Source organism: Rhinopithecus bieti, unplaced genomic scaffold (genome assembly GCF_001698545.2).
Source record: "Rhinopithecus bieti isolate Rb0 unplaced genomic scaffold, ASM169854v2 scaffold_15336, whole genome shotgun sequence".
Classification (NCBI taxonomy): Eukaryota; Metazoa; Chordata; class Mammalia; order Primates; family Cercopithecidae; genus Rhinopithecus; species Rhinopithecus bieti.
Window position 1 is genome coordinate 401250 of NW_016808678.1, and position 25566 is coordinate 426815.

At 45.4% G+C, this 25566-nt stretch overlaps 1 protein-coding gene and 1 long non-coding RNA gene across 4 annotated transcripts in view; one reads left to right on the plus strand and one right to left on the minus strand.

Annotated features, from left to right (window-relative positions):
* The window catches only part of LOC108538736 (uncharacterized), a 54509-nt gene extending 33366 nt beyond the window's left edge, over positions 1-21143 (minus strand). For 2 of the 3 annotated variants that reach the window (XR_001888176.1, XR_001888177.1), the window contains exons 1-5: positions 20539-21143; positions 16750-16794; positions 14435-14548; positions 13694-13793; positions 8361-8429 (exon numbers count right to left, since the gene is read on the minus strand). This is a non-coding gene — a long non-coding RNA (uncharacterized LOC108538736). Of the gene's footprint in view, positions 1-7410; positions 7766-8360; positions 8430-13693; positions 13794-14434; positions 14549-16749; positions 16795-20538 lie in introns of those variants that run through there. The other variant, XR_001888178.1, reaches the window with a different exon arrangement.
* An 89-nt stretch (positions 21144-21232) lies between these two features.
* SRP9 (signal recognition particle 9) overlaps positions 21233-25566 on the plus strand; it is a 13320-nt gene continuing 8986 nt past the window's right edge. Inside the window, exon 1 of the mRNA XM_017886969.1 lies at positions 21233-21443. Within this exon, the coding sequence (XP_017742458.1) occupies positions 21372-21443 (72 nt within the window). The 5' untranslated portion in view covers positions 21233-21371. The remainder of the gene's footprint in view (positions 21444-25566) is intronic.

Consider the following 25566-nt stretch of genomic DNA (forward strand, 5'->3'; position numbering starts at 1 on the left):
GGGGAATTTACTGCCTAAGTCATTCGGAGAGAATGGGCAAATGAGGTGACAAGAGACAGTGACATAAATGGGGGCTCCCTGGCTCTGCGACTGGTTGGGAGAAGTGGTATGAGGTGACAGACGACAATGGGAAAGTCTGGTCTTCCTAAATCCCTGGTGGTAGCGATATGGAAGCAGGTGGGAAGAATATAAGGAAAATATAAAAGAAACAATGAATTCCTGACCAAGCTGTCAGATAACCTCTGTTGTCACAACACAGGCCTGGACTGACTACTGGGGAACCAAAACGTTCGGATCTCTGCTCATGGTGAGAAGCATGCATAGGTAGGTCAGGGCTAGCAGTCTATCCAAGGCTGAGACCCCAAGCACAGGGGTTCTATCCTTCATTACTCACTTATTACCTCCAGCATCACTGGCCACTTTCTTCTTCTTCTTCCTTTTTTTTTGAGATGGAGTCTTGCTCTGTCACCCAGGCTGGAGTGCAGTGGGGCAATCTCGGCTCACTGCAACCTCTGCCTTCTGGGTTCAAGAGATTCTCCCACCTCAGCCTCCCAACTAGCTGGGACTACAGGCACCCGCCATAATGCCTGGTGAATTTTTGTATTTTTACTAGAGACAGGGTTTTGCCATGTTGGTCAGGCTGGTCTTTAATTCCTGACCTCAGGTGATCCGCCCAACTTGGCCTCCCAAAGTGCTGGAATTACAGGCGTGAGCCACTGCGCCTGGCCCCGTTCCTTTTTTCATACAAACTTTTTGCTCAGTATTTCACTTGCAGGGCTTTCTGACTGCTCTTCATTGCTCTTTTTGTAGAGAATATCAAGAGGTATCTTTCCCTGGGTCTCTGCCTTCTAACATCTTACAAAACACGGCAGAATAGAGAAGAGATATACACAGTGCTGATTTTCTAAGGGAATGTGCTAGAATATTGTCCTGGAACTATGTTCTTACGCCACCCTAGAACAATGTTTCAAAATCTAATGTTCAACACTGATATTTAATATTCACATCAAATAATAAAAGCTGTTTATTTGCATTTATATACATTTTAAATACCTTCCTATATACCTTATTTTATCAAATTTAAGATAGCACCAATATAAGTGGTGCTTTTTACTTTTGTATTGCATCAAGAAAAACAAACTTCCATTGGCTGTAAGATACACCCCGATTTCAGAGATATTAAAAGTGGGAAAAATGCACACCTAGAATTTATCAAAATTATGCTGAAAGGAATCTCATTTTCCTCAAGTTCTTGCCATAAATCAGAGAACAACACCCTGTGTCTCTCCAAGTCTGATGTAAGGCAGCCTCCTTTATAGTTGATATCACAGAAGAAAAATTAGGAGAAAGAAAAGCAAGGGGCCAGATGCAGTGGCTCATGCCTGTACTCCCAGCACTTTGGGAGGCCAAGGCAGGAGGATCATTGAGCCCAGGAGTTTGAAACCAGCCTGGGCAGCAAAGGGAGACCCAGTCTCTACAAAAAATAAAAAAATGAGCCAGGTGTGGTGGCATGTGCCTGTGGTCCCAGCTACACAGGAGACTGATGCATGGAGGATCACTTGAGCCCAGGAAGTTAAGGCTGTAGTGAGCCATGTTTGTGCCACTGCACTCCAGCCTGGGTGACAAAGCAAGACTGTCTCAAAAAAAAAGGAAAGGAGATAGGAGAGGAGAGGAGAGGAGAGAGGAGGAGAGGGGAGGGGAGGGGAGGGCACTGGAGAGGAGATGAGGGAAAAGAAAAAAGAAAAGCAAAGCAAGGGGGTGAGATGGGTTTAGTGCGTAGATGTATGAGATACTTTATGGATAACCGTGTCTATTCATCCCACCTCTGCTTCCTGTATCTGCTGAATCATTCAGCTCATTATTAATGGAGAGGAATTAGGGAGGGGTTATAGGGAGAGGTGCCGTAGTCCACACCTGCAGCAGCACATGGACGGTGCCATGGAAATGGTTCCAGCAGTGGTCTGGGCAAAGGTTTCACGCAGAAGAGATTTGACCTGAGTGTGAAGGATGAGAAGGCAAAAGCATCTCGGGATGGAACAAACGAAGGAAGACAGGAAAACAAGCAGCCTGAGGGGGCGGTGGTGACTGCCTCTTCAGTGACAGACAGCGGACAGTGGGCAACAAAGCTGGGCCAGACTTTGAGGTTGTACACAAATGGTTAAGGATTTTTGGACCATCTTATGCTGGCAGTGGGCCACCATAAGTTTTTCAAGTGTGGGAATAATGGATGCAAAACAGTATTTCAGGGGAAAAAAAACACAACAGCATTTCAGAAAAAAAAATGAAAACCATAATTTCCAGAAGATAAATTGGCAGTTCTGTATATAGTGAACTCAGTGAGAAGAGGTAAAAGTTGAAAGGACTAATGAAAATAAAAATTACCGTTTATTGAGTCTGCTATTGACAGAAATATAATTTTTTTTTTCTTGAGACAGAGTCTGGGTCCACCGCCCAGGCTGGAGTGCAGTGGCGTGATCTCAGCTCACTGCAGCCTCCACCTCCTGGGCTCAAGTGAGCCTCAGCTTCTCCAGTCTCAGCCTCCCAAGTAGCTGGGGCTACAGGCATGTGCCACCACACCTGGCTAATTTATGTATTTTTAGTAGATATGGGGTTTCATCGTGTTGGCCAGGCTGGTCTCAAACTCCTGGCCTCAAGTTGCCTGCCCTCCTTGGCCTCCCAAAGTGCTGGGAATACAGACATGTTGCCATGGGTCCTGGCCAAGAAACAGAAAATTAAAAGAAAGAGCTGTTTTGAGATAACAGTGCTAGAGATAATCAACTTAGATGATAAATTTGACAAAATAGAAGAAATAGCCATTAAGTGGGTAGAGATACAGAAATGATGCTGGGAAAAAAAGGATAGAAAATCAGATTTAGGAATCATTTTCATAGAGGTGAACTTGAGTTGAGGGGTTCTAAAGTCATGAAAAAAGATGAGATTTAGCCTAGCATGGTGGTGCACACCTGCTGTTCCCAGCTACTGGGGTGGCTGAAGTGAGAAGATCATGTGAGCCCAGAAGTTTGAGGTTGCACTGCATAATGATCATGCCCATGAATAGTCACTGCACTCCAGTCCCAGCGACATAGCAAAACCCCACCTCTAAAACAAAAAAAAACAGGCGAGGTGCAGTGGCTCATGCCTGTAATCCTTGCACTTTGGGAGGCTGAGGCAGGCAGATACCTGAGGTCAGGAGTTCAAAACCAGCCTGACTAACGTGGTGAAACCCCGTGTCTACTAAAAATTCAAAAATTAGCCTGGTGTGGTGGCGTAAGCCTGTAATCCCAGCTACTCGGGAGGCTGAGGCAGAAGAATTACTTGAACCCAGAAGGCAGAGGTTTCAGTGAGCCAAAATCTCTCCAGCCTGGGCCACAGAGCAAGACTCTTGTCACAAAAAAAAAAAAAAAAAAAAAAAGAGATGAGATTTAGCAAGAAGAAACTTTAGGACCTCAAAATTTTTAAGTACAAAATATTTCACAAACGCAGAATAGTACAGAGAACAATAATATGTAACACTCCATACCTACCACCCAGATATTCAAATGTCATTCTTTTGATATATTTGCTTCAGATTCTTTTTTACATTTTTTTCCTAAAGGAACAACAAACATTACAGATACAATTGAGGCTATCTCCATTCCCTTCTCTCCTTCACTACAGATATGTACTATCCTCCTATTGCTCTGTGACCCTTCTAATTAGTTTTGTACTCTTATGACATAGAGAGAGCCAAAAATATTATGCTAGGTGTAAATTAGGTATGGGCTTGGTGCAGTGGCTCACACCTAGCACTTTGGGAGACCAAGGCAGGAAGATTGCTTGAGCCCAGGAGTTCGAGACAAGACTGGGCAACATGGCGAGACCCCGTCTCTATTAAAAATTTTAAAATTAGCTGGATGTGGTGGTATCCACCTGTGGTCCCAACTACTCTGGAGCCTGAGGTGGGAGGATGGCTTGAGCCCAGGAGGTCAAGGCTGCAGTGAGCTGTGTTCACACCACTATACTCCAGCCTGGGCAACAGAGTGAGACACTGTCTCAAAAAAAAAAAAAAGTATGTACATGATATATGTACATATTCTTTTAAAATTTGCTTTTATTTTATTCAATATTCATATATTTTAGAAATTCATCCACAATTATATATGTGTATATATACAGGAATATGTGAAGTACATTCATTTTAACTTCTATATTGTATGCCATTACATGAATATGTCATGAAATATTTCTCCATTTTTTTCTAGTTTTAGCTTTTATAAATAATGTTGTAATGGACAGCCAAGTGTATATTCCAAGCATATGTGCACACTTGCCCAAGAGTTTCTGAGGGGTATAGAGTCCACATTTCTTCTTTTTTTGAGCTGGGGTCTCACCCTGTCACCCAGGCTGGAGTGCAGTGGTGCCATCATGGCTCACTACAGCCTCAGCCCCCCAGCTCAAGCTCAAGCCTCAGACTCCCTAGCAACTGGGACTACAGGCATGTGCCACCATATTTCGCCTTTTTGCCCAGGCTGGTCTCGAACTCCTGAGCTCAAGTGATCTGCCTGCCTTGGCCTCCCAAAGTGCTAGGATTACAGGTGTGAGCTACCCCACCTGGCCTGAATGTATACATTTCTAACAGATAATACCAAATTGCTTTCTAAGTGCATGAATTCTACCCTACATCTCCACAAATACTTATCTTGCCAGATTTCTAATTTTTCCTTATCCAACAGGCATAAATTATTGTCTTGTCCTCTAATTTGCATTTATCTGATCACCACTGAGTTTGGACATTTTTATTCAGGGCCCTTCTTCTGGGAATGAAATTGCTTACTGTAATCTTTGCCCTTAGTTTCTATGAGGTTGAGGGTCTTTTTTCTTTACTTTTTTTTTTTCTTTTACTGAGTTACGGGGGTTCTTTATGTATTTTGGATGGGAATTCTTTGTCCAGTTGCATGTATTCTAAATGTCTTTTCCCAGTCTATGCTTTGTCTTCTAACACTATTTACTGTGCCTTTAAGTTTTTTTTGTTTGTTTTTGCTTTTTTGAGACAGTCTCGCTCTGTTGCCCAGGCTGGAGTGCAGTGGCACGATCTCAGCTCACTGCAATGCCTCATGGGTTCAAGCGATTCTCCTGCCTCAGCCTCCTGAGTAGCTGGGACTACAGGTGCCCGCCACCACGCCCAGCTAATTTTTGTATTTTTATTAGAGACGGGGTTTCACCCTGTTGGCCAGGTTGGTCTCGAACTCCTGACTTTGTGATCTGCCCGTCTCAGCCTCCCAAAGTGCTAGGATTACAGGCGTGAACCACCACACCGGGCCAAGTTTTTTTAATTATGAAAATGTTCAATTGCTCACAAAAGTTGAGAAAACAATATATTGAAACTACATTGTTACCCAGACTCAACAAGTAACAAGATTTTGCTATATTTGCCTTATCTCTCTCTTTTTCTTTCTTACATTTCTGCTAACATATTTTAAAGTAATCCCAGATTGCATGTCATTTCACTCCTACATACTTCATTAAGCATCTGTACAACTAAGGACATTTTCTTATGTAGTCACCATGTGCCAATCATGATGATTTCTATCAAAATAACAATTATTATTTCATATCACCTAATAGACGGTGATTTGGGATACTTGGAAGTTTTTAATGAGGCTGCAATTTTTCTGCTGCAAAACACAGATATCGCATTGCCTGGCCTGGGATTACAATTGCTGTCCTTCCTATGTGATGATGACCCATGCATGATTCCACTACTGACTGATCAGCAGGTCCTTCTTCAGGAAGCAGGAAGGCTTTTCTGGACCTGGGAGAGACAGGCGACGACTGCTTCAGTCTGTACCGTGGCAGCTGCTTACAAAGCATATGACCACTTAAGTCATTATCTCTGACACCTCTGCTGGAAAATAGCCATCTACCTCAGAGGAGGTGGTCTGTCTGCTGCCGATAGATCCCAGCAACCACACCGATGGTTCCCTCTGAGGTCTGGAAATTTACACATAAAAGTCTTCATAACCTTTAGGGAAGAGGCAGCCAGAGAAACTCGATTCTAGTCAGGATGGTTTGGGGGATGGGCTAAGGTTAATCCCTCTACCGTGTTCTCAGAATGAAGAAAACAGACATTTACTGGGAAAAAGAACAGCTCTGAATACAAATACTAGAATAGGGCTTTTCAAATGTGTGCCTTCTGTGGCTCCCTTTATCCAGAGAAAAAGAGTCCATGGATTTCTCCCTATACTGCTTAACGTGGCAAAAGACCCCGAATTGCTGGAATTAATGGGAAGACTAGAGCAGCTCTGGATAAGACACCAGTGAGGTAATGTCTGGTTTTTGTTAAATATCCCAAATAGATTACTCACTCTTGCTAGATAAAAGGTAAAGACACTGTGGTGCTATTAACACAAATCCTGCTGCAAACTGGGCCCCCACGGGTCCCCGGACTGGGGAGCTGCCATGCTGTTCAGAAGACCAGCGGTGGGGGCAGGAGAGGGGGGCAGTCACAGTAAACATTGTCCAGAGAAGAAAACCAGTCAGCTCTGTGATCTTTGCAAACTCCTTTTTGTTAAGGAACCCAGAACACCAATGAGACCCTGGGAGGCTCGTATTAGAGTCAGAAAGAAGGTCTGTGGGAAAGATCCCTTCTCTCTGTCTTCAGTAGAAGAGCTACCTTGGCAGAACTGGATAGCCAGGCCCGAAGGCTCCACTGGCTCCTCTTACCCTCGGGGCTTTTGATTCTATACCGGAGGCAATTCCTTCCATTTAAAGCACTTTTTTTTTTTTTTTTTTTTTTAGAGACAAAGTCTCACAAAGCCCAGGCTGGAGTGCAATGGCGCGATCTCAGCTCACTGCAATCTCCGACTACCAAGGTTCAAGTGATTCCCCTGCCGTCAGCGCCTTCGTGAGGTACGCTGGGATTACCAGGCCCTCGCCCCACTACAGCCTCTGCTAATTTTCTATTTTATAGAGATAGGGGTTTCACCATGTTGGCCAGGCGTGTCTTGAACTCCCACTGACCTCAGGTGATCGCCCACCTCGACTCCCAAAGTGCTGGGATTACAGGCGTGAGGCCACCATGCCTGGCTTTTTTTTTTTTAATTATTTTTTGAGACATGGTCTCCCTCTGTGGCCCAGGCTGGAGTGCGGTGGCGCAATCTTGGCTCACTGCAATCTCCACCTCCCAGGTTCAAGCGATTCTCCTGCCTCAGCCTCCTGAGTAGCTGGGATTACAGGCATGTGCCACCACAGGCCAGCTAATTTTTGTAATTTTAGTAGAGATGGGGTTTCACCATGTTGGCCAGGCTAGTTTCAAACTGCTGACCTCAGGTGATCTGCCTGCCTTGGCCTCCCAAAGTGCTGGGATTACAGGCATGAACCACCACCCCCGGCCCCATTTAAATCACTTTACAGTTTACAAAGAATTTCCACATGCATTGTTTCAACTGCTCCTCATAAGAGCCTTGTAAGATGAGCTGAGAATATTGAGTCTCAGATTGGTTAAGTCATCAGGCAGAGTCATGGCTGTTTTCCTCCATTTATTGAGAGAGTTGGATAAAAGTCTGCGAGGTAGCTCCCTTCTCGACCTTAGAGTCTAGGGTTGTCAGAGGCCTGGGAGAGGCTGAGAAGAGAGCCAGGGAATTGGCAGAGCTTCTGTCCTGCAAAGAGGCAAATGGAACACCAGGAAACTGGACCTTTTTCCCCAAGGATTCTTGCTTTCAGTCAAGTCATCCCACATACTCTCTGACTCCATGGTAGGGTCCTTGAAATTTCATTTCACAATTTCCTGGCAGATATCAGGGCAGCGGATGGTAATCCCGTTAGTGTTGGCCAGTCTCCCAAACAGGCCCAAATGCTGTCTGCTCGCCCTGTTGCAAACTTCCTCCTCCCCTCTACTGTTGCCTGGCCAGCCGGCCCTTAATCTTGGTGGTGAGCTCTGCAACCTTGCCAAGAAGTCTCCCAGACAAGTGTAAACTCCTTGTGATTGTGAGCAAACAGCAAGGCTGGCATTCCCCATCACACCTGCCATCCCCTCACTCACTTCCATTTATAAGCTTACACTATATGCAGGACCTGCCTTACAGAAGCCCTGAGACACAGTCAGGCTCACAGGAGCTGGGAACTCAGCTCCTTCAGACCTGGAAGGACCTGAGTCTGCGCTGGGAAATGTTTGTGCTCATCATGTCGAATGCATCATCCATGAACTTTTCCTCTGAAAAGCTCAGCACATCTCACTGTGATTCTTGCTGCTCCCAGTTCCTCTTTCTAAAGGAAATCACCAGCCTCCTCTGGGGCCTCAAAGCTTTAGTAATCAGGAACTAAATAACATGGAAAACATGGAGAATTGCATGGAGACAAAACAATACCACAGCTGTACCTACTATTTATAATGAAAGTCAGCCGAGAGTGCCTGCCTTTTTCATCATCTCTCAGTTATCCACATGCTCGACCTGGGGGACAGGAGAGAGCAGGGAGAAAATCATGATTATCCTGTGGTTCACCTTACAGTTTACAATGCATTTTGAAAATTTACATACACTTGGCCAGGCACAGTGGCTCACGCCTGTAATCCCAACATTTTGGGAGGCTGAGGTGGGCGGATCACTAGGTCAGGAGATCGAGACCATCCTGGCTAACACGGTGAAACCCCATCTCTACTAAAAATACAAAGAAATTAGCCGGGCGTGGTGTCGGGTACCTGTAGTCCCAGCTACTCGGAAGGCTGAGGCAGGAGAATGGCATGAACCCAGGAGGTAGAGCTCGCAGTGAGCCAAGATCATGCCACTGCACTTCAGCCTGGGCAACAGAAAGAGACTCCATCTCAAAAAAAAAAAAAAAAAAAAAAAATTACATACACTTAAAATATGTTATTTCTCTCAGTTCTCAGAATAAAACCATATAGTACACAATAGATACAAATTTTGGTTTCTCTTCTTTTTTCCCAATGAGGTTGGAAAGGAAGATATTACTCTTTCTACCTTACCAAGGAGCAAATCAAGGTTGTAATTATTCAAAATCAAATAAATATATTGTAGTGGACTCTAAACTCAAATTCAGCTTTCCTGGCAATAAATGCCAGAATCCCAGATTCCTGGGTTTTCTATATGACCCCTTCCTCTTAAGTCCTTTGCTCCCTGTGGAGCTGTAGCTTTGTTTTGTTTTATATTATTTTATTTTATTTTAGTGACAGAGTCTCACTCTGTGAGACCAGTGCACAGCACGATCCTGGCTCACTGCAGCCTCTACCTGCCAGGCTCAAGTAATTCTCCCACCTCAGCCTCCCGAATAGCTGAGACCACAGGTGTGTGCCACCATGTCTGGCTAATTGTTTTATTTTATTTTATTTTATTTTATTTTATTTTGAGATGGAGTCTTGCTCTGTTGCCCAGGCTGGAGTGCAGTGGCACGATCTCGGCTCACTGCAAGCTCCACCTCCCGGGTTCACGCCATTCTTGCGTCTCAGCTTCCCTAGTAGCTGGGACTGCAGATGCCCACCACCACGCCCGGCTAACTTTTTGTATTTTTAGTAGAGATGGGGTTTCACCATGTTAGCCAGGATGGTCTTGATTTCCTGACCTCATGATCCGCCCACCTCGGCCTCCCTAAATGCTGGGATTACAGGCGTGAGCCACCATGCCTGGCCTATTATTTTATTTTTTGTAGAGACAGGGTCTCATTATGTTACCCAGGCTGGTCTCGAACTCCTGGGCTCAAGCAATCCTCCCACATTAGCCTCTCAAAGTGTTAAGATTACAGGTGTGATCTACCATGCCAGGGCAATTTTACTTTATTGAGACAGTTCTCGCTATTGACCATGCTGGAGTCCAGTGGCACAATCACGGGTCATTGCAACCTCTATCTCCTGGGCTCAAATGATTCTCCCACCTCGACCTCCCAAATAGGTAGGACTACAGGCAAATGCCACCATGTCTGGTTAATTTTTATTTTTTGTAAAGATGGGGTCTTGCTATGTTCCCCAGGCTGGTCTCAAACTCGTGGGCTCAAGCAATCCTCCTGCGTCAGCCTCCTAAAGTGCTGGGATTACAGACATGAGCCACTGTGCCTGGCCTATAGCTTTAAAAATTTCCCTAATGTATACCATCGTCACTATTCCCAGGAACAGTTCTAAGTAATTGAAGTCTATGAACTAGTTTAATCCTCATAAAACACTGAGGTAGGTATCAATATTATTCCCATTCTATAGACGAGGAAACTGATGCATGTAGTAGTTAGGAAATATGCCCAAAGGTACACCACTCATAAGTGGCAGAGCAGGAATACGAATCCAGCCAGTCTGGTTCCGGAGTCTGGATTCTTGATCGCTGCACTATACCGACTTTCACTTTGTTGTGAACACCTGCCTATCTCAGAGATCAGTCAGTAAGTCCCTTGAAGACAAAAACTGTCCTTTGATCCTTATTCCTGAGCCGTAGGCATTACATTTGGCACAGAGTATATGCTCAATAACCATCTATTCATGCATCTGAACAAATGCATGAATAACTGGTCAGGAGGGACGCCAGCAGAAAGGCCACCCGGTTTAAACCTAAAATCGCAGAACTCAAACTCTTCCTCCATTCTTTCTTCTGCTTTTCTCCAAGATATTACATAGCCACAAAAGCAGATTCTTGATTCTAATCTAGTCCATCCTTTGACAGACTTTGAGTGATCAGCTCTCCCAAAGGCAGTGCCAGCTCTCAAGTACCCAATGCAGAGCTGCTGGGGACCCCGCCTGAGGTCCATCTTTAGGCTCCCAGGGCTACACTTCCGTGTCGGGGTTTAGGTCAACAGGATTCCTACAGAAACTGGAAATCAGACCCACGGACAGCATCTACGGTGAGATGGAATCAAACAGTAAGGGCTTCCCAGAACGTCCGAGTGAATCAGCTGCTCAGGCTGGGACAAATCCAGAACACATACCCACAAGGGGTGGCAAGTTGTAAATTGAGATCTAATATGAGCCATCTGGTCTGGCAAAATGGCCAACTGGAGGGATGGGAGCCTGGAAACTGCCCAGAAGCAAACTTATCTTGGGGAAATGATGAGTCAGCTCTGTCCAAAAACAAAAGCCTTTAATGAAGTCCTTCGCAGTAAGCCCCATAGTATCTTTCTGGAGCAGCCAGAGTTGAGTAACTCCATCTAAAGGTTACCTCTGGATTCAAAGTTTTTAGATGCCTGGTCCCAGGCTTGGGTATAACAGAGCATGAACACAGGTGAGGTAAACCTGCATTGCTTTGTGGGGATGGGATGGGATTCAAGAATCATTTCACAACCAGACAGATGTGTCAGGTAACATGCAGGACTAGCTGGGGTCCAGCATTTCCCCCTAGCATGGGGACAGTTTAGCCTTGGTCCTGGAGGACAGCTTTCCAGTATCTTCTCCCAGCCACAGTCGCTAAAAAGCAACCAATTACCAGGTCTAATTATCTTCCCTCAGCCTCTTTTCTGGCAGCAGCTGCCAAGGCTCTTGCCAAAACTCTGCTTCACCAACACCCTGATCCAAAAAGCCCCAAGTCAATGAGGAGAAGGCTCTGTGGGCCCAAAACAGCTGCGAGGCTTCCCAACACCAAGACGGGCCACAAGAGGTCAGCGCCGGGAGCTTCAAAGCAACTCGCCCCCTTGAGCCCCCTTGGCCTCAGCATCTGGATGGAGGAGAAGTGGTGGCGCCAGCCACCTGGAACCACACCAGAAAATGACACAACGGCAATCAACACACTGGCCCCAACCACCCCCGCCCCAGGAAGTTAGGAAGCTTTTTAAAGGCCTGTTTGTGCTTGTGGTGGAAGCTCCAAGGTCAGGGCTGGCCTAGAGCTCAGTGTGTGCTTCACAGCTGAGCGTAGCTGGGAGGTAGGTCAGGGATACTCTAGGTCGGGGCTGGGGGCTCTCAGGGCACCACACCACTGCTGATCCCTACTTCCTTGCACTCCAAAGTAGCTTTCCTACTTCTGCCCACAGGTAAGCCTGAGACCTGATTCACCTCTTCCTGCATGGAGCAAGAGGTAGCTTCCTCCTGAAAGATATCCTGAGCCGCAGAAGCTCTCTCTGACTTGCACAAGAATGAGTCTTCAAAACCCCAGTCACCTAGGGGGCCTGGACTTGTGTGAGCAGAAGTGGGGAAAACCAGGTGGCCATCCACTCGGCCTCCAACCTTGCAGCCCCAGGGGAAGAAGGACCAGGTGCAGTTTGCTGGGCAGTTATGAAACTTGAGAAGCTGGAGTGACTTTGGGCTGGTGCTTTGAGAACAGGGAGGTATTGTGTGATGAGGCGCAGAGGGGGTATAGAATACCCAACAGTTCATGCACAAACATGATCCCAGCCTTGTGCGCAGAAAGGGACTTCCAGGGGCCTGGGTGGTTTCAAACTGGAATGTGAGGAGAAAGGTAGTGCCCATGAGGCTGTTGTTGACCCATACCCAAAAGAAGGCGCAGAAGCCAAGCCAGCCCTCACCCCTACGCACAGATGGTTCCACAGATCTCAACACATATGCTCTGAGACAACATCTCTGGGGATACAGAAATTCTATCCGTCAGCAATTAAAGAATATTTTCTTAAATCTTTGGAGGGTATCTTCTCCACGTGTTGTCATCTTGGTCATCAGCAAATACCCACTGAGCAGGACCATCTGCATGGTCCTGTCAGAGGTATTAGGTCACGAAGGCCAGTGCCTGCCCTCCCCGGCCCTGCATCTGATGACAGGCACCAACCATAAGGGGCAGCAAAATAGCTGGAGATTGAGCAACCAGACACACCAGGCTTGCAACTGGTCAAACAAGAAACGCAGTGCACCTCATCTGTGCACTAAAAACAAAAGCTTGACATGTTTTACAATTTTTCTCTCTAACAGTGACTGGAAAGCTGGATAAGGTAAGAAGAGAATAAGAGCAAAGCAGAGAAATTGGGTAGAGAAAGTGATAATGGAGTGATAAGCCAGGGGAGCTGGGAACAATGGCTTTCAGGTCTGAGTCAGGAAGGATCGAGGACAGGCACCTAATTGGTTACGGTTTCACTCCCCTCTCTGGGCTTATATTCTCCATCTGTCCTCCCACAGTTCCCAGCTGAGGGCGCTGAAATCTGGTAGGTCTCAAACCCTTTCTCCCTTTACTTACTGCAAGAAAGCTGTAGTTATCAGCATGCTGGCTGTTGCAGCCCCAGGTGCCACACTAAGCTCCCAGGCCAATCCCTAACCCTGTGGCCTCTAAAAAAAAATTAAGTTGAGACAGGGAGGTGGGAGGACCTTCCACACCATGTTCCAGTCCTCACTGCCCACTCCAGTGCCTTCTTTCTCAAACAGTCATCTTAGACATCTCTGCCATATTCCCACCCCCAATTTCCCCCTGGAGAAGGGCTGCATCTGCTTCCTAAAAACTTGTCTTCTCGGCCTTTTCTCATGTCCACATTGTATGTGAAAGCCGGACCATTCCATCAGTCATCATCTGACCTTTGTTTCCCAAATCCAGCTCCTCTCTGCAGCTTTCCTTAATTCCCACCCCCCAATTAACCAGTCCCAATGAATCTGAGCAGAGGCTCAGCAGAATTTTGGGACTTGATCGTAAACACCACTTATTATAGTGAGTGGTATATGCAGACATTACCTTATTCATGCTGTGTCCTCCCCACAACCTCTACAAAACCCTTAGGTTTTCAGTCCTTGCACCATGTTGGACTGCATGACTGATGACGTGACAGCTGTGATCAATCAAGATTCCACACTCACCATTCTGCAGGCCACCAGGAGCTTTTCTACACCAAAGCCCTCTGCTGAGTGGAGATGTCATCTGATTTATTAATTAATGCAAACACTGTTCATCCAAACGCTCCAGGGCATGGTTTAAAAAAAAAAAAAGAACATTTAAAAAATGATAAAAATAACCTTTGCCAGCATAGAAATAGCTGAAGTTTTTTGTTTTTCTGTTTCTTTGTTTTGAGACGGAGTTTTGCTCTTGTTGCCCAGGTTGGAGTGCAATGGCACAATCTCGGCTCACTGCAACCTCCGCCTCCCAGGTTCAAGCAATTCTCCTGCCTCAGCCTCTCGAGTAGCTGGGATTACAGGCATGTGCCACCACATTAGCCCGGTGCCACCACATTAGCCCAGCTAATTTTTTGTATTTTTAGTAGAGATGGGGTTGCTTCATGTTGGTCAGGCCGGTCTCAAACTCCTGACCTCAGGTGATCCACCTGCTTCGGCCTCCCAAAGTGCTGGGATTACAGGCATGAGCCACCACGCCAGCCTAGCTGAAGTTTTATTCCTGGCCCTTTCATCCCAGCAGCAATTCTTCCCTCCCCAGCCCCATTGCACCCCTTTTCCCCCTGCAGCACCCCCACCCAGGTCGCTGTCCCCCTTTCCCACCTTCCCTACCATGCTTCTTTGTCGATTAACAGAATTCCTGCCAGTGTTTGCTAATTGGGTTAATGGAGTGACTGCATAATTGTTCTCTCTCTCCACAGCCCAACTCACCATACTGGCTGCTTTCCGACTACCTGCCTCTCAGCTGTTCCAGGATCACTAATTTGCAACAACAGCTTCCATTGTCATCCACATCTGGGACTTTGGGATTTTAAGTGAATCTCCCTAAGGCGGAGAACAGAAGATGCTGCTATTTTGGCTTGTCTGGTCTACAATGGGGCCATTCTGCGGAGTTTCTGTTCAGTGCGGGGCTGCCCGGGTGAAGGGGAAATCGGAGCTGTGATGGGATTCAGCCAGAGAGCTGCATGCTGAAGACTAGGGAAGGAGGGGAGGAGGGGAGGGCAAGGAAGGAGGTGGGGGGTGGGAGCAAAATCTTGACCTTTTCTTCCCAGCCATATGGGTTTGCATTTTGTTTTAATCAGTTTCAGATGAAACTGACAAGCCAGGAACCTCAGGAATCTCAGTGCCCCCACCTTTGGCCTCTGGTCTCTAGAACAGCCAGCCGCTGAGGTTGGACAGTGTGTGACCTGGCCTGACCCAGCTTCCCCCAGAGGAGGCAGCATTGAGGGTGGCCTTTGTGATACCCAAGGTTCAATCTGGGCCTGTTCTCTCTCAACATCCTTGGAAAAAAAAAAACCAAGATTTTTTCCGTCTGTTGTTTTTTTGAAGTGTTTTTTCTGCTTGAAATCTGTTGCACCTAAAAGGGATCATTACCTACCCAAAGTATAGAAATGTTCGCATTCTTGGAGTGGGGTGCAACTGGGGCAGTGACAGAAGCCTCCAGGAACTCTGAGATGTCCCTGGGGGATGCCTTAGTAGGTAGGGGTGGCATGAGGGTGCTAGTACAGTCTTTGGTCTAGAGGTCTCTTGAGCCCCCTTAGAGGGACTATATTTCTTAGGTTGACTTCTTTTTTTTTTTTTTTTTTGAGATGGAGTCTTGCTGTGTCACCCAGGCTGGAATACAGTGGTATGATCTCAGCTCACTGCAACCTCTGCCCCCCAGGTTCAAGCGACTGTCATGCCTGAGCCCCCCAAGAGTAGCTGGGATTACAGGTGCACGCCCCAACACCTGGCTAAGTTTTGTATTTTTAGTAGAGACAGGGTTTCACCATGTTTGTCAGGCTGGTCTTGAACTCCTGGCCTCAAGTGATCCACCTACCTAGGTCTCCCAAAGTGCTGGGATTATAGGCGTGAGCCACAATGCCCAACCTTCTTAGGTAGACTTCTATCTCTGCCCTCTTTGCCCTTCCCTCCCCACCTCTCTCAGCCCCAGCCACCACCCCGGCTGCAGTCCTTGCTCCAGGGCTTCTGATCAGAATCCCCTAGGGAGTGCTGAATGTGGGCCCCTGGGGTCAGCTCTGGGCTGCTCCCACAGATACACAAGGAAGAACATTTTTCGGCATTTTGTACAGTGACATTTTATATTGTTCTATCTTATAATTGGTTTACTTCCTGATTTCCCCAAACAGCTATGAGGGTAGGAAATGGTTAGCCCTCTCTGAAACCCCAGTGTACTGTGCCCTGTTATGGTAGGTGCTTCATCCGTGCTTATTTCTGCCTTCAGTTTTGATTATTTGTAAACTTGCCTAATCCCTGCACCCTCCTCTGCTTTCATTACTTGTAAGCTTCTTGTGTACATCTTTGTAGTCACTGTAGCACCCCTGGTAGGGTGACAGGCCCGGATTAGGTGCTCAATAAGGAATTAATAAATTAAACTGGATTGGAGATTCCTGGCAATCAAATGAGAGCCCTTGTGAAAGGAAGTGTTGAGATTTAGCAAAAAGTAAACAAATCCACCAACATGTTTTCAGCTAAGCTGGGTGTATGTACTGATGTACTGAATGGGGGACCATTTGGCTGGAGTCGGCCCTCCAGGTTGGCTGTCTCTGTGTGACTGTCTGCACACCACTGCCCTCCACTGGACACTGGAGTCAAAGCTGCACCAGACCCACGCTGGTGTCAGGACTCCCTCAGGTTTTCTTCTCTCCCTATCTGGGACACAGCCTCCTGGGCAAACCGGTTTCTTGGTTGGCTTCTCTTACCAGGTTCGTTTTACCCTGACTGCCTTGCATTGAATCCATGAAACCTGGGAAGTACAAGAGGAACAATGTCTTCTTTTACTGCTGGCATATAGTGGGGTCAATACATATTTAATAAGTGAAAATAAACATGACACACATTCCTGGCAAGCCAGCAGCACTTTGGACTAGTATTATGATTATTAATATAAGAATCCATTTAAGGACCTATATTTGTTCTTAGTCTAAAGCAGCTACAGTGTTGTTTTTAGAAGACAACTGAGGAAAACAAAGAGGCACCAAAACTTAAGCAAAAGAAAGAGTTCAAAAACAGTCATTCCTCTTTACCTTAACAACCACCAAACCTTCCTCCTCTTGCATGCCTCCGTAGACCTTTGGGAAGATACAGAACAGGATGTAAAGGGAGGGGAAGTGAACACAGGGATTAGACTGCTCCCTCCCTGGCTGTGACACGCTCTCCAGCTTCAGCTATTGGTATTTGTGAACTTGCCTTATTATCTCTGCCCCTGACCTCACTAGCTTGTAAATTGCATTGCCTAGCACAATGACTGGCCTATAAAACATCTGCCATACACAGTTAACTGAATTCTGGTAGTCAAATATGCATGAGTTACTAATAATTTGCCAACGGTAATAGTAAAATAAGTTTTTTGTTTGTTTGTTTTTGTTTTGTTTTTGTTTTTTTAAGAGACTTACAGCTTAGAAATTTTGATTTGGTGAGAAATTGTTTTCACCTTCCACAATTCAACTCTGGGGTTAGCTCTGGACCAGGCAGGCAGTGGGATATATGAATCTGAAGCTCAGGGAGGAAGCCTGGACGAAGAGGAATCCAGGAGCCTCATAGCATGCAGGTTGGGGTTAAAATTCGAAGGGTATTTATTGTCCAGGAAGAACTAGAGAGGGTGAAAACCAGAGGCTGGTGTCTTGGGATCCCAATCCTGAAGAACCAGTGATTGGGCTGAGGCGGCAGAGGAGGCCAGGACAGAGCCAGAGCAGAAGTCAGAGAGGAGCAAGAAAGAATGGGGCCAAAAAAGCCACGGGTCTGGGAAGTTTTCGGGATTAGAGTGTGGCCAGTGGCCTCAAATACAGCTGAATAATCTAGTCACAAAGGATTGAGAGATGTCTGCTGGAGTGGGTGATATAATAGTCAGTTGGTGAACTCATGAAAGCAGCTTTGGGGTGAAAGGGTAGATACAATGGAAATGGGAGGCAAAGACATGAACACAATCGTGGGAGGCAGTGAACATAAGGAAAAGTGCAAGGGTTTCTGGTTTTGACCCTGAACCCAGGCTCTGCTTTACCCATCTAGCTTCTGCATTGCTACTAGTTACATTTTCTAAAAATCAAAATTAATCCTGTCACTTCCAGTTATGATTAACATCCACTGGCTTCTGCCATTTGCTGGACAATCCGGAGCAAAGTCCGGGGCCAATTTGTTTAGTGTCACTTATTTTTCAGGTTTGGTTTCTTCATCACCTGTAAAGGAGAGTGGCACAGGACTATAATCCCTTGTCCGAAATCCTTGAGGCCACCTGTATTTCAGAATTCGCAGCCTTTTGGATTCTAGAAAGGTGAAACAGTGCACATGAGGTATATTACATAATACCACCAGCAGAGTCTGGGCCCCACCCTGGAACCAAACACACCAAGTGAAACAAATAAAGACTAAGCAACCTTACTTGAGATCAGGTCGTTTTCTACTAATGGAGTTACCATGATATTTTGTTTTCAGAGCTTTTCAGATTTTGCAATTGTAATAAGGCTCACGGACCACCCTGGCAAGTTGTTTGAAAGCTCAAAGAAGATATGTGTGTGAAAATGAAGCAGAAAGAATAACCACAAAGGGTACAGAGGCCCTGATCTTCTTGACTGGGAATGAAAGGAATTTTTCCTTTTCTGACATTGTGCATGTGTGAGCAATTTATAAAGGACACTCTCTGATAGCCTTTCAGAAGCCACAGCAGGAAAGGAATAACCTAGTTTAAAGGATGCATCCGGCAGCTATTAAAAAAAAAAAAAAGAATGAAATCATGTCCTTTGTAGCAACATGGATAGAGATGGAGGCCATTATCCTAAGTGAACTACTGTAGAAACAGAAAACCAGATACAGCATGTTCTCACTGATAAGTGGGAACTAAACAATGGGCACTCATATGGTTTGGCTCTGTGTCCTCACCCAAATCTCATGTTGAACTCTAATTCCCAGTGTTGGGGGAGGGACCTGGTGGGAGGTGATTGGACCATGGGGTGGATTTCCCCTTGCTGTTCTTGTGATAGTGAGTTCTCACAAGATCTAGTTGTTTAAAATTGTGTAGCACTTCCCCTTCTCTCTCTCTCTCTCTCTCTGTCCTGCTGCCATGTGAAGAAGTGCTTGCTTCCAAGCACTTGATTTGGCCCTTCTGCCATGATTAAGTTTCCTGAGGTCTCTGCAGTCATGCCTTCTGTACAGCCTGCAGAACTGAGTTCAATTAAACTTCTTTTCTTCATAAATTACCCAGTCTCAGGTAGTTCTTTATAACAGTATGAGAATGGATGAATACGGGTACACATCAACATAAAGAGAGAAATAATGGACACTGGGGACTCCGAAAGGGGGAGGGTGGGAAGATGGAAAGGGTTAAAAAAGTACTGATTGGGTACAATGTTTACTATTTGGGTGATGGGTACACTAGAAGCCTAATCCCCACCAGTATGCAATATACCCATGTAACAAACATGTACATGTACCCCCTGAACCTAAAATTAAATTTTTCAAAAAAGAATGCATCGTAGTGCAACTGGGGACATTCACATAAACAAGGGCAATTCCCATAACTTCTTCCTCATCTTGATTTCTCTGCCTCTGTAGGGGCTGAGGCTGGGCTACGCTTGGAGATGCTGGAACTCACAGTGATGGGGACCCTCACAATGGAAATCTGTTCTTTACTGTCATTCTCTCCATAACTGTGAGCTCTATGAGGCAGGGACTGGGCCTGTCTTGTTCACTGCTGGGTCTCTAATGCCTAGCCCAGCTCCTGGTGTTTGTCCAGGGTGGACATTTGTTTTATTTTTTGCTGAATTGAACTGAAACTGATCTCTTATGTTCCTTGTGACAGAAGGCAAAGTTGGCATTGTCTTAACTTCCATTGCTTTCATCTTTAGGGAAAAACCCCTACACCTGGGGTCATTCTGCCCAACTCTGCTCTCTCTGCCTCTGCTCATTGCTCTTTATAGCTTCCCTCAAAACACACACACACACACACACACACACACACTTCTCATTAACTGAGGATTTGGGTCCCTGGCTCATAGCCTTCTCCTTCATCTTATTCCCTTTCTTACTCATACAAGACTTTAATTTTGTGTGGACAACCCAGCCTCACCAGTGACTATTGCTACTCTAAAATGTTAAACCCCAATATCCAATCTGACTAAAATTTCTTATTTCCTGTTATATTGAATTCAGATTTCCTTTAATTCTGGTTTCTTAGTTTCTCTCTTTTGACCCAATTAATTACCATCTATCTAGCATGGATCCCATAATTTATCAGTTCAATCACTCTCTTACCAGTACCTTCAACATTCTTAGTCCTTTGTTCTTCTTCCTCATGTACCCTATAAATCCCTAATATCTGTCTTTTCCAGTCCAAAACTCAAGCTTCTGGGTGTTGCTGGAGACAGACCCCAACTGGGGCTATTCCCAGATATGATCTCCAGTTTCAGCTTTCTACTCTACTTGACATACTGCTTTTGAGTTTCTTTCTTTTTTTTCAGACGGAGTCTCACTCTGTTGCCCAGGCTGAAGTGCAGTGGCGCGATCTCGGCTCACTGCAAGCTCCATCTCCCGGGTTCACGCCATTCTCCTGCTTCAGACTCCTGAGTAGCTGGGACCACAGGCGCCCGCCACCACGCCCGGCTAATTTTTTGTATTTTTAGTAGAGACGGGGTTTCACCGTGTTAGCCAGGACGGTCTCGATCTCCTGACCTTGTGATCCACCCGCCTCAGTCTCCCAAGATGCTGGGATTACAGGCGTGAGCCACCGCACCCAGCCTGATTTTTCTATCTCTTATGTGTCCTTCTCTAAAAGTTATAAACATGCACAAAATCTTTCCATCTCAAAATATAATACTCTTTACCTGGTGTGCCCTTCAGGCCATCTTCTTTATTTTTTTTTTCACTTTTGCGACAGCGTCTTGCTCTGATGCCCAAGCTGGGTGCGTAGCGCGATCATGGCTCACAGCAGCCTCGAACTCCTGTGCTCAACCGATCCTCCTGCTTGGAGGATCAGATTTCTTATCCTTGCATAAGTGATTATATGGCTTCTTCCTCATCTCCTAAACACCAGTCATCTGACATACACTGCAGATCTAAAATGGGTCTAAGTGTTCTGCTCTTCCTTGCCCACCTGTTGAGCTTGTGCCGCTTCTGTGAGCCTCCGCCCACCCACAAGTGATCGTTCTTTCTTCGCGCTTCACTAACCCGACATAAATGTTTATCATATAAAGTTTTCCGTTGCACTCTTGTGTTTATGTCTCCTGGCTTCTTCACCAAGCTGTGTGACAGCTGGGCCCTGTCGCCTCCTTCCTCGTATCTGCAGCGCCTATCACAGAGTCGCTTCATCTTTGTTGAAAGAAGCTACGGTTCACCCCTGAGGGCCGCGGGACGGACGCCGCTCATTCGGCCTACAGGGGGCGCTGTGGCAGCCGGCATTGGTTGCCCTGCCCTCCACTTCTCTCGCTCAGCTCCCGAGCCACACGCCCTGGGCTCCGCCCACTCCCTGACAACATCCCTCCTGCCAATTGGGCGAGCGTGGACGGGGCTGCCCAATGGAGCGAGGCGTTGGTGCGAGGAGCCGCCGCCATCTTGGCGCTGCTGGGACTCGCGTCGGTTGGCGACTCCCGGACGTAGATAGTTTGTTGGGCCGGGTTCTGAGGCGTTGGTTCTCTTTACTCTTCCACTCCGGGCCACGATGCCGCAGTACCAGACCTGGGAGGAGTTTAGCCGCGCTGCCGAGAAACTTTACCTCGCTGATCCTATGAAGGTAAATCGCTGGCGGGGCCGCTGCTTTGGGCCCCAGCCCAGGATGTGTTCCCGCCATCCACTCGGCCGCTGGAGCTTCCCCAGCGCTCCCAGGAGGTGCTGGGAATGAACACAAATGGACCCTGCCAAGTTAATGTTCCGCTGTCTCGTCCCCTTCGTCCCTGATCAAAGCGGCCCAGTGAGGCCCTGAAACTGGCAACAGCCAGGTTCATCTCAGCCCTAAACATCTCTACAGTCGATCTTCCCCCTCCCCAGTCCCTCAACTTCCCTTAAGTCTTCGGTTGTTTTATGAGTCCCTGAAGCCAGGGCTCCTCCCCCTGCAGCTTCCTGTCCTTTGTCTTGGTTCACTTTTCCTGTACCGCCTAGGCGGTAAGGGTACCTCACGTATATGAAACTGATGATGTTTTTCTACTGCCGCTCAGACATTCTTGAAAGCATCATTCTTGATTCCAATTTGAAAGTATCTGTACCCCTTCAGAATATTGGTTCTTAGTATTTTGGGAGTCACAGGCTTTGAGAACATAAGAATAATATTTGCACCTTTCCTCAGAAAAATGTACGTATACGTAAATGTTTGCAAACAATTTTAGGGGATTCATGGACCTCTGAAATACATTCTTAGCCTCTGCAAAAATTATAATGGAGGTGGATGTCAGAAGTTAGCTCATTATTAAAAAGCAAAGGAGTCCAAGTGATGGGAGTTTAGCATTCGGGTCTTTCGTCTCTTTAGGTTTTGCTTATTTTATTGTCATGTCTGAAGAATTATTTGAAGTATATTCGTGTTAATTAAAAGTTCTCCTTTTTAGAACTCAGCATATTGAAAGGATTTTATACTGGAAATTTCAGACCTAGTTATGTATGATGCTTCTTTTGTTTTCTGTCTGTTGTAACTCAGTCATCTCTTTTGTGCTTCATTCATTCCCCACTCTCGTGTTACTGAACCCCAAGTTAAATTAGGTTCTGTGGGACACACAAAAGTGAATGAGATGCCGTTCAACCCTTAAGGGGCTGGTGTTATTGGAGGGTATTGTAGATACAGTGTATTGTGACTATATCCCTCAGAGAAGAAAGAAAATGAAAAGCGGATAGATAATCTCAGAAAACCGGAGCTCAGAATTTTTTTTTTTTTTTTTTTTTTTTTTTTTGAGACGGCATCTCGCACTGTCACCCGGGCTGGAGTGTAATGGCTCAGTCTCAGCTCACTGCAACCTCGGCTTCCTGAGTTCAAACAATTCTCCTGCCTCAGCTTCCCGATTAGCTGGGTTTACAGGTGCCCGCCACCACACCTGGCTAATTTTTTGTATTTTTAATAGAGGCAGGGTTTCACCATGTTGGCCAGGCTGGTCTGGAACTCCTGACCTGTGATCCGCCCGCCTTGGCCTCCCAAAGTGTTGGGATTACAGGTGTGAGCCACTGTGCCCAGCCCGGGGCTCAGGATTTACTGTGTGAAACTATTGATGATTCATTAAGTAATATGAATTATGTTTTAAGTTTATGCAGTGAGCTGGTGACCTGTAACTCCAGTGCCACATGTTGTTTATAGTGCATATAAGTTTAAAGTGTGCATCAAGAAATGTTGATAATTATGATTAAAAATAGCATTAGATCCACAGAAAGGCCTAGGTAAGTAACAAGCTGTAAAACATTCTTAGTTCTATTTTTTTGCAATAAAATGGTACAGTAATAAATAACGGAAATACTGTATTTTTTAAATTGAGAAATTTGTTTATAACACTGGTGACTTCTGGTTGCTTCATTTGGTTGGCTTCCATTGTTTGCAGGGTCATTTGTTTCTTCATTCAGACAGTGGTACTCTGAGACCATACAGGACTTTTATCCAGAAGTACCCACAGTATAAACTAAAAATACTTGAGAAACAGTAAAGAATATGTAAATTCACGTCAAGAGTGACTGTACTGTAATAATGTGATGGCAGTGGTAGAGAAAATGAAAATAATTAGAGCAACACTGTGAACAAAGCATGTCTAGAATAGACAAGAGAGAGAATATTTCATCTCTTACCCAGTCAGAAAATTGCAGTTCGCACAGGCTGGAGTGCAGTGGCACAAATCACAGTTCACTGCAGCATTGAACTGGGCTCGAGTGATCCTCCCACCTCAGCCTCCTGAGTAGCTGAGACTACAGACATGCCACCATGCCTGCCTAATTTTTTTTTTTTTTTTTTTTAAGACGGGGGTCTTGCTTTGTTGCCCAGGTTGGTCTTAAATCCTTGCCTTGGATGATTCTCCTGCCTCAGCTTCCCAAGTACCTGGGATTACAGACGCAAGCCATGGCGCCTGGCTTGACTAATATGTTGAGAGGGGAGAAAATGAATGTAGATGACGAGCATAACAGGTTTTTTGTTTGTTTGTTTTCCGAGATGGAGTTTTGTTCTTGTTGCCCAGGCTAGAGTGCAGTGGCACGATCTTGGCTCACTGCACCCTCCACCTCCTGGGTTCAAGTGATTCTCCTGCCTCAGCCTCCGAAGTATCTGGGATTACAGGCTCCTGGCACCATGCCCAGCTAATTTTTTGTATTTTTAGTAGAGACGGAGTTTCATCATGTTGGCCAGGCTGGTCTCAAACTCCTTACCACCTCAGGTGATCCACCCACCTCGACCTCCCAAAGTGCTGGGATTACAGGAGTAAGCCACCGCGCCCAGCCGACTTAACAGGTTTTTTTTTTTGAGTGCCTTCTACGTGGCAGACATTTTACATGTTTATATGTTACAGGCATTTCATATATATTTATGTGTATTTACATATATTTATACGTAATACATGAACAATTACAGCAACGCATCAAAGTACATAAATGAATGATTTTAGATACGTTAAATGATTTGCCTAGTTTCTTAAGAGATTAAGATGAAATTTGGACCCAGATCTTTGAACCCCAAGTCCATTCTGTTTCTGCTAGGGCTAAAGAACAAATTTTGTCAGGTCTCTGAAATCTGTTTTCCAAAATTCTCTGTCTTCTCTCCCCAACACGTTTAACCTGTTGATTATACCCAGTATCTTTTTACCACTCTTTCTTGCATTGCTATAATTGAAGATGGCATTACCACTGGATTATGTAATAACCTCTCTGTTGGTCTGTCAGCCTTTTTAGTTACTTAACACTTCTGCCACAATTGTCTAAAAAAAGTTGAATTCTTCATCTCCTGCTTAAAAACTGGTTCTTTGATAACTGGATATAGTCCCAACTCCCAGTCTGACCCATCTCCAGTCTTTCTGGCTTTGTCTCACCATTTTCATGATCTTCAGCTGTAGTCTCATGAAGCTGCAGAATTCATTATATCCTTGTTCAGAATGGTTTTTCAGCCTTCTGCCTTCTTCTATAAGGTTAAAAAAAAAAAGCATTTTCAAAGCCACCTCGTTTTTTAGACTCCTTTTTCCCAGTCTAAATTACTTGTTTTCTCTCTTTAGCGTTTTATGTGTATATCCTTTTATAGGGCTTAATTTATTTGTCCTTGTGTTTTGATTATTTTTGGTAAAGAACCTTGATTTCTTTTTCTTTATGGCATCTGACGTGGTGACTCAGCACCCTCTAAATTACCAAATGGACCCCTTTATAAGTAAGTTTGGCCTTTTTTCTTTTCTTTTTTTTCTTTTTCTTTTTTTTGAGACAGAGTTTTGCTTTTGTTGTCCAAGCTGGAGTGCAATGGTGTGATCTTAGCTCACTGCAACCTCCGCCTCCCAGGTTCAAGTGATTCTCCTGCTTCAGCCTCCCAAGTGGCTAGGATTACAGGCACCTGCCACCATGCTCAGCTAATTTTTGTATTTTTAGTAGAGAAGGGGTTTTATCATGTTGGCCAGACTGGTCTCGAACTCCTGACCTCGTGAGTGAACTCTTGCCCTCTCAAAGTGCTGGGACTACAGGCGTGAGCCAGTGCGCCCAGCCATGATTAGCCTTTTAACTCATTTCTCCTAAATGAAACCAGTGAGTTCCTTTAACTGAGAGTTAATACTTCACATAGTTGTCAGGTTTAGTATATTTTTAAGTGTTTTGTTTCTAGATAACTGAATTTTTAAAATATGTAAAACTGAATTTACTAGATCAATAAATAGAATCAGGTATTCTAAAGATAATTAACCTAGTTACAACTTTTTTTTTTTTTTTTT